The 15,008-nt window shown below is 34.3% G+C and overlaps 1 protein-coding gene across 3 annotated transcripts in view; it reads left to right on the forward strand.

Moving 5' to 3' along the window:
* The window catches only part of LOC117123818 (hyalin-like), a 30,490-nt gene extending 16,958 nt beyond the window's left edge, over positions 1-13,532 (forward strand). For 2 of the 3 annotated variants that reach the window (XM_033269841.1, XM_033269842.1), the window contains 10 exons: positions 1,517-1,647; positions 2,769-3,000; positions 3,745-4,413; positions 6,650-6,898; positions 7,921-8,042; positions 8,516-8,735; positions 9,517-9,806; positions 10,826-10,924; positions 11,622-11,671; positions 12,244-13,532. In XM_033269841.1, coding sequence (XP_033125732.1) covers positions 1,517-1,647; positions 2,769-3,000; positions 3,745-4,413; positions 6,650-6,898; positions 7,921-8,042; positions 8,516-8,735; positions 9,517-9,806; positions 10,826-10,924; positions 11,622-11,669 — 2,060 coding nt within the window. In that variant the 3' untranslated portion in view covers positions 11,670-11,671; positions 12,244-13,532. The remainder of the gene's footprint in view (positions 1-1,516; positions 1,648-2,768; positions 3,001-3,744; positions 4,414-6,649; positions 6,899-7,920; positions 8,043-8,515; positions 8,736-9,516; positions 9,807-10,825; positions 10,925-11,621; positions 11,672-12,243) is intronic. The other variant, XM_033269843.1, reaches the window with a different exon arrangement.
* The last annotated feature ends 1,476 nt before the right edge of the window (positions 13,533-15,008 follow it).

Consider the following 15,008-nt stretch of genomic DNA (forward strand, 5'->3'; position numbering starts at 1 on the left):
CCAATTCTTTAGTTAGAAATACACCACTCACATTTATTACTTCTACAAAAAAGAAAATCAGTAGTTATATGCAATGTCATTTTGAATCCTACTGAATTAAGTTTTATGCCGCCCGTTCAAGTATCTCATTCTACATACAAGGGCTTCCACAAAATAATGTTGATTAGGATATATTAAGATAAATTAGCAGGCTTACAGATTCTTGATTTCACCTGTTGCCACCTTTCCTAATGTGGGACTTTTTGAGAGAGGTATAGAAAAGCTCCACACTATAGTCAGGAGGAACTGTTGCAATATCCATATTCTTCAGTTAGGATGCCTTATAATAATAATGATGAGTTCCTTTTCAAATTGTAATGCAGAGTTTAGAATTAGATAGTGCTTCATGCCAACACAGCCTCTAAGAGCTTCACTTTATTACCCACGGCCATTGGATCAAGCACATAATGGAACAAATACTTAGCTTCCTGGGGAAATTCCATAATGTTACATTTGCAATAGGCACATTTTGTTTTTGAACCTACCAGATACCCACTTGTACTCCAGGGCAGGGAGGCATCCGTAGGTAAATGCCTTGACCAAAGGAACTAGCAAAATTAACAGCGAAGGATTGAAACTTCGACCTCATGTTTATAGGCGGAACCGGAACTGCTGGTTCAAACCACTCCCAAACCAGTTAAAACCCAGTAAATAATCACACAAATCAGAATTGATTGATTGTTTTAGGAGTGAGATACTTACCTGGATGAACCACCTGGGTTAGATGATTCAATTATTTTTTTGTGGGTAAGGGTTCCATTAAGAATTTGGCTTATTCAGTTCCAGATAAGTGTTTACAAAGTAGACCTTCAATGTTGCTTTTTATGGTCAGGGGAGATTTGGGGGGTGGAGAGCCTAGCCCTGGCCCTTTCCGGGGCTAGGCTCCCTGAAAATAAAATAAAAGAGCATAAAAGAAAAAAAGTACTGATCGGCCAAAACGCCTCAGGAGTTATTTCCGGGCATCTAGAAAACTAATGTATTGTTGCCTCTCGATCGGTCGCCTTTTGGATGTCTGGATCTGCCCTGATGGTATCACTATGTTGACAAGCAATATGCCTACAAGTAGACTACTGTAGAAGAGTAGACAGAAATTAGTTATTTCATCTTTTATGCATAGCCTATATAAGCTTCTAAATCCGTATAAATTTCTAGTCATAACAATGTCTTCGGTTACTTACACATCACGATAACCTACGTTTCGAATTAAATAATAAAAAATAATCTTTTATACTCCTCTAATATTATAGTAAGTTGAGAAGAGAAAAATATTACTGGAAAACCTTAAGTTGCATGGTTTCTTGTAAACATTTACAGATAATCCTGTACTGTAGCTTGCCTGAATGAATAATATTGGTAATGTTTTTGTCATGTGAAGAGAATAATGTAATATAAAAATAAATGTACTAATTGGATGGTTGTGAACTTTGTTTAAACCGTGTCACTAAGATTGTGTTTATATTGATCTTTTTTACTATAGTGTCTGCCTTGTTCTATCCACTCACACTAACCATTGACAGTATTGATGAAGATCCAGTTCAATATACTAATGACCTCGGTAATCAAACTTCAGATGGATTCATCACAATTGCAGGGCATGTATCCTCTGCTGTAAGTAAAGCGTAAAGCCGGTTACTCACTGCGTGTGACGGCGACGCGACGGCAATGTGACGCACACAAAGACGCGGACCCAACGGATCATCTTTTAATTGAGGATCCGTTCAGATCAGCAGACGGCGTTGCGTCGTCTACCGCTCGCCGGAAGCAAATGTGGATTCGTCGTACTATGCAGTGAGTGTCCGGCTTAACTTAGTGGGGAATATGAACAAACTACGTCAGTACATGGACAGTTTTGGTTTGTGTATAAATGGTCAATGTGTACAGTATATGATGTACAGGTCTCTGCGATAAATATTTGGGCCTTATGGTGTTATTACTATTATTAATATTATTACCTCCGCCAAGTTTCCCCTGTCTGTCTGTTAGCAAGATTATGCAATAACTACCAAATAAATCACAATAAAACTTAGGGAAATGGTACATAATAATCTAAAAAAAGAAAGATTATTAAATGGAAAGATAAAGCCAAAGGACAATGGAAATTTGTTTTTCCCCCTGCCTGGCCTGTGTATTTTTCGGCATTGAGGCACAGGGTGGAGGTATGCACTTTATAGAGTGACTGCTTTAGTTACTATGGTTATGATTATCTATTTTATTATAATCTTTTGTTCATAATTCCATACATGTATTTAATACTACTATAATTCACAATAGAAATGTTCCAATGTCTCATATTAGTGGGTGGGGTGATTTACAAACTCATTGTGATCCACCAGCAGTGGAGCAGTTGTCTCTATGACTCCCAGATTTTTTTTTGACCTTTTGGTGTTATTTTCTGGGGTTTTTTTTCAGCTTCAGTTTAGCGCCGTCTCCATTTATTTTTAACTGGTTGGTCATGGTAGTCTCTTCTTGATCCTGAGACTCCACCCACCCATATGGTTCTTTTAGATATTATATTTATCTATTTTTACCTATAATCTATTATATGTATATCCTATCGGATCAATTAACACAAATTTCATTCTTGCCATGTTGTTAAAATAAAAATAAAAGAGTATCGTATCGTATCATAATTACTGTACTATATATTACCATTACTAATATCTGGGAGGTTCCTCCCTGCTAATATCATCATTGCTTTATCATTATTATCATTATGTTTATTTTCTTAGGTTAATGTTGTCCTTAGTGCTTTTGATGACTACATCAACTGTGAAGTAATGGCACTTTCATCAGGAAGTATTATTGCTGATGCACAAGTCCAGTTTATTGCAGACACAAATGTATCTGCTCAAGATGTTCAAGAAGAATTGCGAACGGCTGCAGCTGATGGTTTAGTTACTGCTGACGGTGTCAATTTGACTGTTAACCCATCAAGTATTATAGTTACAGAAAATATAATGAGTAAGGACACAGTAGAATACCTAGCATTTTTGGGTCAATTTTCAAGTATAAAAGTATAAAACAGTTGTAATAATATAAATTTTCTTTCCTTTATGTGTTTATGTTTCTAAATCTTGCAAAAGACTAGTAATTCAGTCTTGTATATGATATCATGACAGTGGTCAAGGTATTTGCATATGAAACAGATCTCGGTTTCATGATTATTTAACTGAACCAATACATGGCAAATTTCTAATGCTAATCTCGCCTTACAGAATCCCAGACATCCCTACTAAATGTTCCTATTTCCTGTTGCTGGACCTGCATTTGTTTCTTTTACATTTGGTTGTGTTCATTCACAAATTATTTCTAATCTGTTGACATACCCATTATTTACTCCTTGATGGAGCTTGTCCAAGGGCACAAGCGAAATGAACAGCGAGGGATTGAACCTCCGACCACATAGAAGCAGAACAACAACCGCTGCTTCAAACCACTCATAAAAAGTTAAACCTAGTAACTAATCTTTAAGATTGCTTACTATGCTATCGATGACAAACAATATGCCGACTAGTAGACTACTTTGGAAATTGGTAGACAAATTATTTATTTCATTAAAAGAACAAGATATATCTTCTATCTTTTGATGCCTAATTCAAGACGTTAACCTTCATGTGTTGTAGTAATTAGTTTCTTTTTGTATTTGGTGCATTCTGCGATTACAATTTAGTGTTGATAATTAAAAAAATAATAAATTATATTTAGATGTGACAGGTACAATAGATACAGTCACAACGGAAGTAACAGATGATGTGACAACACGTATAACAGGTACAATCACACCGGTAGTAACAGATGATGTGACAACACGTATAACGGATACAACCACACCGGTAGTAACAGATGATGTGACAACACATATAGCGGGTACAACCACACCGGTAGTAACAGATGATGTGACAACGCATATAACGGATACAACCACACCGGTAGTAACAGATGATGTGACAACACGTTTAACGGGTACAACCACACCGGTAGCAACAGATGATGTGACAACACGTATAACAGATACAACCACACCGGTAGTAACAGATGATGTGACAACACGTATAGCGGGTACAACCACACCGGTAGTAACAGATGATGTGACAACACTTATAACGGATACAACCACACCGGTAGTAACAGATGATGTGACAACACGTATAGCGGGTACAACCACATCGGTAGTAACAGATGATGTGACAACGCATATAATGGATACAACCACACCGGTAGTAACAGATGATGTGACAACACGTTTAACGGGTACAACCACACCGGTAGCAACAGATGATGTGACAACACGTATAACAGATACAACCACAACAGTAGTAGCAGATGATGTGACAACACGTATAACGGATACAACCACATCACAACGTTCGACAGGTAATCGTAACAATATATGAACACTAACAGGTAGCACTAGACGTATAATAGTAGCAGTAGCAGCGGCGGTGGAACTTGAAGTAGCAGTATCGCAGTAGCAGCTTTATTAATATTGTAGTAGTGGTAACACTAACAGTAACAATAAAAAAATATTTTCTGAAGGTTTGTATGGCGAGTATAATAACAAAATCATAAAACTTCCGGTACACCATCTGTAAAAATATGGTTTTTGAAGTAAAACCACTGGTTGATTGGTTGTCTTCAACTAGTGGTTTTACCTCAAAAATCATAATTAAACTGAATGTTACAATGCTTGAAAAAAAAATTTTTTATTTAAATTTATAATTACAGTAATATTGCTGTATTGCTATGTTAATTATTGCTTTTGTTCCTGTTTGACCATTATACTAATTTTATTAACTATGACAGTTGTTTAGATACTAAGTATTATTGCTTTAATGCTATTTTTATTGCTGCCACTATTTTATTGCTATTATTAACATTATTATTGTTATTATTAACTTTTTACATTTTTTTAATTAATTTTATAAAACTATTATTACTTTTATTACCATTAACATTTAGTACACCATTATTGTATTATTACGATGGTAATGACACTAATACCCTATTCAGACTACACTCTCTTGCAATCGGTTGCGATGTAATCAGTGGTAATCCAAAACTGATTACTCCCGATCACAATCAACGAACGCATTCAGACCAACACAAACAAACTTTACATTCTAGGGCCTAGGCCTCCGGTGTCTAGGCCTATGTTGCCTGACCTCAGCCAAACAGTGCCTGTGGAATTCATTATGATTTGTTGCGATCAGATTCTGTGGTAATCGGGAGTAATAAAGATTGTAGCACCCAATCGAAACGGGTAACAATTGCGATATCGATTACATATCGCCTACTACTGGTGAGCTTTCACACACGATTTTACTTTGCGATTGGGTGTCGCAATTGCTACAACCGATCGCAATGCGATGCTAGTCTGAATGGGGTATTATTAAACTGAATGAAAAATAAATAATTTTTATTCAAATTTATCATTACTACAGTAATATTGCTATTGTTTATTATTACTATTGTTCCTGTTTGATCATCATACTAATCATGTTATTAACTATGACAGTTTTTTTCGATACTAAATGTTATTGCTTTAATATATAGGCCTACAGTACCAATTCTTTAGTTAGAAATACACCACTCACATTTATTACTTTTACAAAAAAGAAAATCAGTAGTTATATGCAATGTCATTTTGAATCCTACTGAATTAAGTTTTATGCCGCCCGTTCAAGTATCTCATTCTACATACAAGGGCTTCCACAAAATAATGTTGATTAGGCTATATTAAGGTAAATTAGCAGGCTTACAGATTCTTGACTTCACCTGTTGCCAACCTTTCCTAATGTGGGACTTTTCGAGAGAGGTATAGAAAAGCTCCACACTATAGTCAAGACGAACTGTTGCAATATCCATATTCTTCAGTTAGGATGCCTTATAATAATAATGATGATGAGTTCCTTTTCAAATTGTAATGCAGAGTTTAGACTTAGATAGTGCTTCATGCCAACACAGCCTCTAAGAGCTTCACTTTATTACCCACGGCCGACCTCATGTTTATAGGCGGAACCAGGAACTGCTGTTCCAAACCACTCCCAAACCAGTTAAAACCCAGTAAATAATCACACAAATCAGAATTGATTTCTATCAGAATTGATTGATTGTTTTAGGAGTGAGATACTTACCTGGATGAACCACCTGGGTTAGACGATTCAGTTATTTTTTTGTGGGTAAGGGTTCCATTAAGAATTTGGCTTATATCAGTTCCAGATAAGTGTTTACAAAGTAGACCTTCAGTGCTGCTGTTTATGGTCAGGATAATAATCTATGGTTGTTTAAAGTATCAAATAAAATATTTAAAATTTGAAATGTGTAATTTTTAAACATCAAACAAATAATTTAGGCTCTTCTATTTTTAAAAATAACTGCCAACTGAAGATTATCGATATTGGCTGCTTACAGAACCAACTAAAGGAATGAAATTACGCTGATTTTGTCGTAACCTCCAGATCAAACATAGCAAAAGTAGGCCTACTGTGAAATATGACCTCATTATTGACATTTGGCAATTAGAAACCGTGAGTAATGACATTAACATGTTTTATCGCTATGATTGATTTATTTAAAGCTCAGTGGTAAAACTATATGAAATGTCTTACAGCTGACGAAGGAACTATGACAACTGCACCTGCTACAACCGATGCAACCAGTACAGATGCAACCGGTGATTCTGGCACAACAACCAGGTCTACAGATGCAACCGGTGGTACACATGCAACAACCAGGTCTACAGATGCAACCAGTGGTACAGGTTCAGCCAGTTCAGCAGATGCTACTGATGATACAGGTGGCACTACAGACACACCTGTAGTTATTACTTCTGCTCCAAATTTACCTACAACTGCAACAGGTATAGTTAATGAATATAATCGTCATCATTGTATGTGGGTAGACTAAAGTCTGTTTCTATAAAATCGCTGCACGTTATCTCCGACAGCTTTCGGCAACGCTGATTGTTCGGTTAAATCAAGGATTGTCAAGCTACGCAGTGTGACTATTGCAGTTAAAACAAATACTATGACTGTATAGCAAGCTTATGGAATCCAGGCTTTAGTTCTGTTCATATTATCAAATTTTCTTTGACAAAAACTGCTGTATATCCATAATATAGTCATGATGTGCCTATATATGGTCATGATGTGCCTATATATGGTCATGATGTGATGTCATCATGACCATATTTAGGCATGTCACATGTTTTTTCAAATAAAGTTTGATAGTCTGGACAGGACGTTAGCCTTACAGCAAAACAACAGATAAAATGCATTCCAAAAGGAATTGATGAATACAAATATAGAGTTTACTAAAATAACTTCTTGGTAATTAAAAGACAAATTATGCTTTATATTATAAAAGCATTTGTCGGCCAAATATTAATAAGTTAAAGGAATACAAAAAAAGGATGGGGTTAAGACACAGGTGGGCAAAGTGGGCCGCATGCAGCTCGTCAGCGCTTTTTCTGCGGCCCGCAACAATTTAAAACCCTATGTTTGCGGCCCGCCAATCAAAAATGGCTAGAAAACACCTTGTTTTTTACGGCCTCATACCAATCATATGTAAAAAGTAACATTAAAACTAAAAATAAAGTGATGTGAAAGCAGTGCTTGGAGGTATTTGGAAGCTCACTGGAACATCAAGGTTTGGGTGCGGCCCTCGGTGTTAAATCAAAAATTCACTTTGGCCCTCCGATCGATTTTTTTGCCCACCCTTGGGTTAAGGTATGATTCTTCCAGATTTGTGCAGTCACCTTAGGAATTTATAATCTACAAACATTGTATTCTTACGAAAATTGGTATTCATATTCCTTTGGTTTTGAACTCAGTGCAAACCGTGTCATTAAAATTGTGTTTATATTGATCTTTTCTACCATAGTGTCCTATCAAGTCACGCTAACCATTGATAGTATTGATGGAGTTGAAGTCGATTATTCTAATGACCTCGATGATCACACTTCAGACAGATTCATCAAGTATTCAGGATATGTATGCTCTGCTGTAAGTGAAGTGTAACATAGTAGGAACCGTGACATTACGTGCATGTACTTTACAGTTTTTTAAACGTTATTGTTTTTTGTGTATAAATGGTAAATGTGTACAGTACATGATGTACAGGTCTCTGCAATGTCTGTTGCGCTGTCTGTCTGTTCATCATAAAATTAAGGGGAATAGTGCATAATAAGCTAAAAAAGAGATTCAATTGTTGGAACGTAAAGGTCAAAGACAAGGTCAAGTTCATGAAAATTTGATTTTCTCTGTTTGAACTTACTCTCGGCCATAAAAAGAGAGTAATGTAATCACTCATTTACAGGCACAGGGGAGATTAATGCACCTTATGGAGTGACTGCTCTTAGTTATTGTTGTTATTGTTATTATGGTTATGATTATTACCTGTATGACTATTACTGTAAGGTACGGTGAGGAACCTCCCTGCTAACATTTTATCATTATCTTTATGTTTATTTTCTTAGATCGAAGCTGCGATTAATAGCTCTACCTGTAGAGTGTTAGCATTTTCACCAGGAAGTATCATTGCTGATGTAGAAGTCCAGTTTGTTGCAGACACAAGTGTATCTGCTCTAGATGTTGAAGAAAAATTGAAAATAGCAGCAGAAAACGGTTTAGTTAGCAGTGAAGGCGTGTCATTGACTGTTGATCCATCAACTATTTCAGTTACAGAAATTGTAACAGGTAAGGACATTGAAGAATACAAAGAAAAGTCCTTTAGATATAAAAGTATAGAAAGTTTTAATTATACAATGTCTTTACATTATGTGCTTGCGTTTCTAAATCTTGCAGTAGACTAGTAATTCCGTCAGGTAGTCTTATATTGTATCATGACAGTGGTCTTGTATATGGCACGTACAGTACCTCCGTTTCATGATTATTTAACTGGATAAACCAATACATGCCAACTTTCTAATTTGAATTTGCTTTACAGAATCCCTCAAATACGTAATAAATGTTCTCATTTCCTTTTTGGTGCACATGCATTCATTTCTTTAGTAATAAATTATATTCATTTATTTATTCATTCATTAAATTGTTCCTGCTCTTAGTATAGTACTCTATTTATTAAGGTGTTGTGAATGGTAAGAATTGGAGTCAATTTTTGCAAATATCTTGATAATAACTGCATGGGATATACAAACTGAATTATGTTTATATTACCAAAATTTGTTTTTCATTTATATCCTTTCAGAAAAACCAAAATCTGGAAATTTCCTATCATATAGTATTACATTATGAAAATGCTAAATCATTAATTTATATGTAATTTGTATATAAATTTATAATAATATTATAAATACATTATTTTCAGCAGTAAACATTGCGAATGTTTTACATTCAAAAACAATGAATCTACAATTATACCACATAATCTTTCTTTCATAGAATTTGATGTATATTTACATAATTTCATTGTATAAATTACAACTATTAATATATTGTTTATATTTGCATACTTTAGATGACTCTTTGATTGTTCCGATTGTGGTTGGATCAGTTGCAGCATTCCTCGTCATTTTGCTCATAATGCTAAGCATCATGGTTGCTGCTGTTTATAGAAGGCGGATCAATGCTAAGCCATTCTCTAAGTATCCAACACCACCGGGAATATATTCTAGTAGGGTTGTTCATAATCCATTGAGCAGACGGTACAAGGATGTGGATAGCTTTTATGATGAAACAGAGGGTGATAGTGAAGAAAGTCGAATGCGCCACATGGCTACTGTCATAAGGAATGCACCGAACATGGATGTGAGCTTGCTTCGAATGTTTCATATAATAATAATAGTAGGCTACAATACTGAGCTGGGAAGGAAAATAATTACCGGCTCCTTTTTAGAACGGGGCCCACTTTAGGCTATTGGTACCAGGCCTGATAAAATTGCATTTGTGCGAAACCATCACCATTCCTGTGGTATCTTTTTTCCTAATGACTATTTTATATAACCAACAAAATTACACTTAGTAAGAGATTCTTGATACTTCTTCAATTTCAACTTGAAATTCCAAGGAAAAAATAGCAAAAAAGTGGAATTTAGATATTTTGTTGTACACATTGTTTAAATGGCTGGTAATCAATTCAAGGATATTTGTAGTAAAAGTCGGTATATCAGAGAAAAATATTTCCTGTTATCAGTTTCAGTTTGAAATTAATAACCTATTTGATAAATGAGCTATTCTAAATTTTGATTGAGGATTTTACAATTTTTTTGCAGGCAGTATATTTTTAACAATACAATTAATCTTTAACAATATTTTTAGCAAATAAATAATAATATAAATTATGATAATAATGTTATTTATTATGACATAAATGATATTATATTTATGATTAAAATAATATTAGCAACATCGATGTTGTTTAACGTAAAATAATTGAATTGGAGTGATAACACATCGTGTAGGGCAAAAGCATCACTCACCAAAATTTGCAGTAGTAATAATAATAAAAATAATAGTAATGCTAACATAAAAAAATTATAATGATGTTAATGAAAATGAATGATAATAATAATAATGAAGATGAAGATGGTGATAATAATGATGATGATGATGATGATTATGACGATGATGTTGACAAAGACGATGATGAAGAAGACAATGACGAAGACATGATGATGATGATGATGACGAAGATGAAGACTGACGGACGAAGATTATGACGGCGACGATGATGATTAATAAAGAAATCTATGCAAAACACATAACAATAAGATGGGAATACAGAAACGATATTATGTGAACAAAATTGTATTTCTGCTACATTACAGAATGAAGGAATGAGTACCATATCTGATGGTCTACCAACTGCATACTACAATGATTTTGTAATGCCATACATAGCAACGGGAAGCGAGGAAGAGGAGTTGGTATGTATCTAAATAAATATTCTTAAATTTTTCAATTATCTATTAATACATAGGTGAACTGATGTATGCCATTTCCATTTATGGATGACCCTACAAAATTTAGCAGAATACTGTAAAACTGGTAACCACCTTGGTGCACATTATTATCTTCTATACCCTATATACCAGAAATACTAAAATGATAAGAAAGCAATATAATCAATATTTTTGGATCTCTCTCTATAGGATGGCACCAGTATGGGTCCAAGAATAAATTCCCCTTCTGTTAGACAAGCATCACCCAACGAGGTCGTCGGACTAAAAATGTCAATGTGATATTTAAATAAATATTATTATTATTATTATTAATAACCCAACCAGGAACGTTGTTCCATGACCCTAACTAAAGCTCAATGCCGTCTCTATGTTTGGGCTCGTCTGTCTGTTTTAAGAGCCATGGCCACTGTCTCCCCACAAAAACAGACAGTATAGCACACTAGGGACACAATGGGTAGCCTATAGTTTTATCTTCATATGCTATTTGTCTAATGAAGGCTTATTGTCGAAGTCAATTTCGACAGGTACAAATACTGTGGAACCATTTGTTGACATCTGTTTTTATCTAAACTACGACAATACGATTTTCTTAAAACCGTCATTTAATAGAGTACTGTAGGTCTACTTTCATGTGTCTAATGCTGTGACTCCATTTCCACAGGAGTATAGAAACAGAGGATTTGTACGAAACCACCACTCTGAATATTAATGGTGAGTGTATAGTTAAGAGCCAAATTATACCAAAAATAAGGATAAAACATTTGAAATATTGAAAAAAATTATAAGTAAACCTAATATAAAACCAATCGAAACTGTGTACAAGATCTATATTATCTAAAATCTAAAAATAAAAGAACACTAAAATCAAAATAGCTATACTATAACAATTTTAAAGCAGTTAAAATGTGTAATAATATATTATTAATAATAATATTATATCATAATCAAAACATAATTATGCTATTTTAGTACCTGTGTACTATGCTTATACCACTATCATTATTCACAATAATTTTATGTCACCATCATAACTCCATTAAGTCACTCACCACCATTCTCTATTATGTTACAATTGTATTCAATTAATCGTTATAACTAATACTATAGGTATTTCTGAACTTTAATAATAATAATATAATGTAATATCTTATACATAATGTATGCGTACATACACTGTATACCACCCTTTCAGAATATTCAGATAGAAAGTTTGGTAGATATTAAGAAATACAAGTACATGAAGGTACAAATTTAAGGGAAAAAAAAATTTGTTTTCTTTGCAGATGCAACTTGAAGAAAGAAGATAAACGTATATCCAAAGACAATGATATTTTTGTAGTTTTTATATAAGATAATAACTATATGCTTCCATGTTTCTAAAGGTTCTTTAGGAATAGACTATATGCAAGCTCATAATAGATAGTGTTTCAGAAATTGTATTCATGTTATATTAGGTAGTCAAATGGAACTAACAGATGAAATAAATAAAGAATGAAAATTTTCCTGTTCAGTAGCATAGATAACAATGAACCTGAGTCATAGAAGACTGACCATCATCATGGATAATGCTTAATTACTAACTGACCATCATCATGGGTAATGCTATATTCATAGTATACACTATATAAGCCTGATATAAAATATTATATTCTATAGGCAGTGGCAGTCCCGATCATGGGCAGTACCTTCTAAAGAAACAATACTGCTCGGCTAGCGATTAGGTTTAAATATATATATATATATATAACAGTGGCGGATTCAAGGGGTGGTGGGCGAGGCAGCCCCGTGAATTGTTGAAAATTATTTTTAAAAATGAAGAAATAAGGAAAATTATAATTGAATTTAGGTTTGAGAGTGCCATTTTCGGCCATCTATCTAGAAGTGACGTAATCATAAATGTTCTTTCCCCAGCCCTGACATGGTGGGATTGAAGGGGTCTAGACCCTATGTCTGTAAAAGTCCCTCCCTCGGCCCTGTCTATTTCCATTTCCTTGATCCGCCACACTCAGACACACCCACACACACACACACACACACATATATACATATATATATATGTGTGTGTGTGTGTGTGTGAGTGTGTGTAAATGTGTGTGTATTTCCATGTTTTCTAAAGGTTCTATAAATATAGCATAGAGGTGTATACAGTGTGGTCAAAAGTAGACGAACATTTCTACTACAATCAACATATAGCTGTGTACTATGTAGGTGAATACAGTTTTTGTCCCTTGGACATAGCCTGTTTGTGCTTAAAACGTTCCTTAAATATATTAGAATAGGTACATGTCATTTAATGTCATAATGCCAATGAATAAACAAGTTAACGGTGATCATATTGAGGAAAGACCCATCCACGATTACGTTGGAATCTCGTGTATGTACGGCAGACAGAAACAAAAAGAAATCTGACAGAATACCTCAATTATATATAGGCCTATATATATGGTGATTATGATTATTTATGTATTTGTTTATATATTATTATAATATATATATATATATTAGTTTTATTCATTCAACTGTAAAGAAGTACATGATATTAGAAATTAATTTAATAAAGACATTTGCAAATAATTGATTTGCTTGCTGTGTAGTTTTTTTTTTAAATATGATGATTGCATACGTCTTGATGATGGCCGCTCATAGATTTGCTGACAATTCAAGATTTTCGTACTTGACGCCAGTTTTTACTTTGTCATTTGCATAATTATTATTATTATAATAATAAAATCATGGTTATGCTGGTGGTGAATACAGTATGGCAGCGATGATGATGATGACACCATGATTATGTCGTCGATGATAAAGATTATGATTTTTATAATTATATCTCTTTCTATTCCTATTAAAAATTGCCGATGCGGATGCCATTGCCAGTATCGTTATCGTTATTTTTATAACACACTATACAAATTGTTTACAACCAGTGGCGTAACTACCGCAGGTTTAGCAGCTTCATCGAACTTGGAGCCCCCTGCCTCCAAGGGCCCCTGATCTATATGTTAGTAAAAAATCAATGCATAAATGAAAATCTTGATTTATAGTATTTATTTTTATGTAGTACTGCACATTATGATTTAAAATTGTTATTGTTATATTAACGAGGGGTGGGGGGAGGGGTGTCATATAGCATTTGTACATTAAACATGAAATTAGTTGTTGAATTATGTTTTCGCCACGACAGTTTTTGTAATCAAAATTTTGTTATATAATTCTTGTTGCAGTCTTTAAAATATACTTTTCTCTGATGTGTTTCCCAAAACTGCAATTTCATAAGCTATATATATGATTCGATTGTGCTTATGTAATAAGCAGAGATTGGTGCATTTTTTTTGGGCCAATTTTCCTAGGTTATGCATCTTGGAGCTTACAGACGTATGTGTCGTCTATGATAATACAGTACCAAGTTTTCGTACTCTATCTCTAAACCCATATATCTTATTTGTTTTACTTGTTCGATACGTTTTCCGTCGATATTTTCATAGCTGTTTGAAGCATTTTGCAAGTTGCCCGGCCATTATAAGAGCGGGATGGGGGGGGGGGGAGATTCATACCCACCTCGGCCCCATGGTTGACCTGAGGTACAAAAAGTTGCGGAAATAGTACCTCTAGATTGCAGAAAATGACACTCTATAAATTCATCATCACATCAACATTATAGTCAAAATGAAGCGCCAAGAAATTTATCATGAACTTTTATCGTCTATTTTCGGCAACCTTAGAGATCATTAGTATGTGTGATGAGACCATGATGTATTTAATTTACTTTATTACGTCAAAGATAAAGTGTGAGTCCACGCCCATCTCAGCCCCACCATGGGCTGAGGTGCGAAAACTCTTGGAAATAAATAGTACTTCTAGATGGCCGGAAATGACACTTTTATATAGGCCTAGTAAAATTCGTCATCATCACATCACCATTATAGTAAAAATGAAGCGCCAACAAATTTCTTATTATCTTCTATCATCGATTTTCCGCAACCATAGAGATCTAATTGATATGCGTGATGCACCACAGAAAATAAAACTTTAAAACATTGTCTTTGGT

Source organism: Anneissia japonica, unplaced genomic scaffold, assembly GCF_011630105.1.
Source record: "Anneissia japonica isolate Jap-2015-1 unplaced genomic scaffold, ASM1163010v1 scaffold288191_len216021_cov166, whole genome shotgun sequence".
NCBI classification, from domain to species: Eukaryota; Metazoa; Echinodermata; class Crinoidea; order Comatulida; family Comatulidae; genus Anneissia; species Anneissia japonica.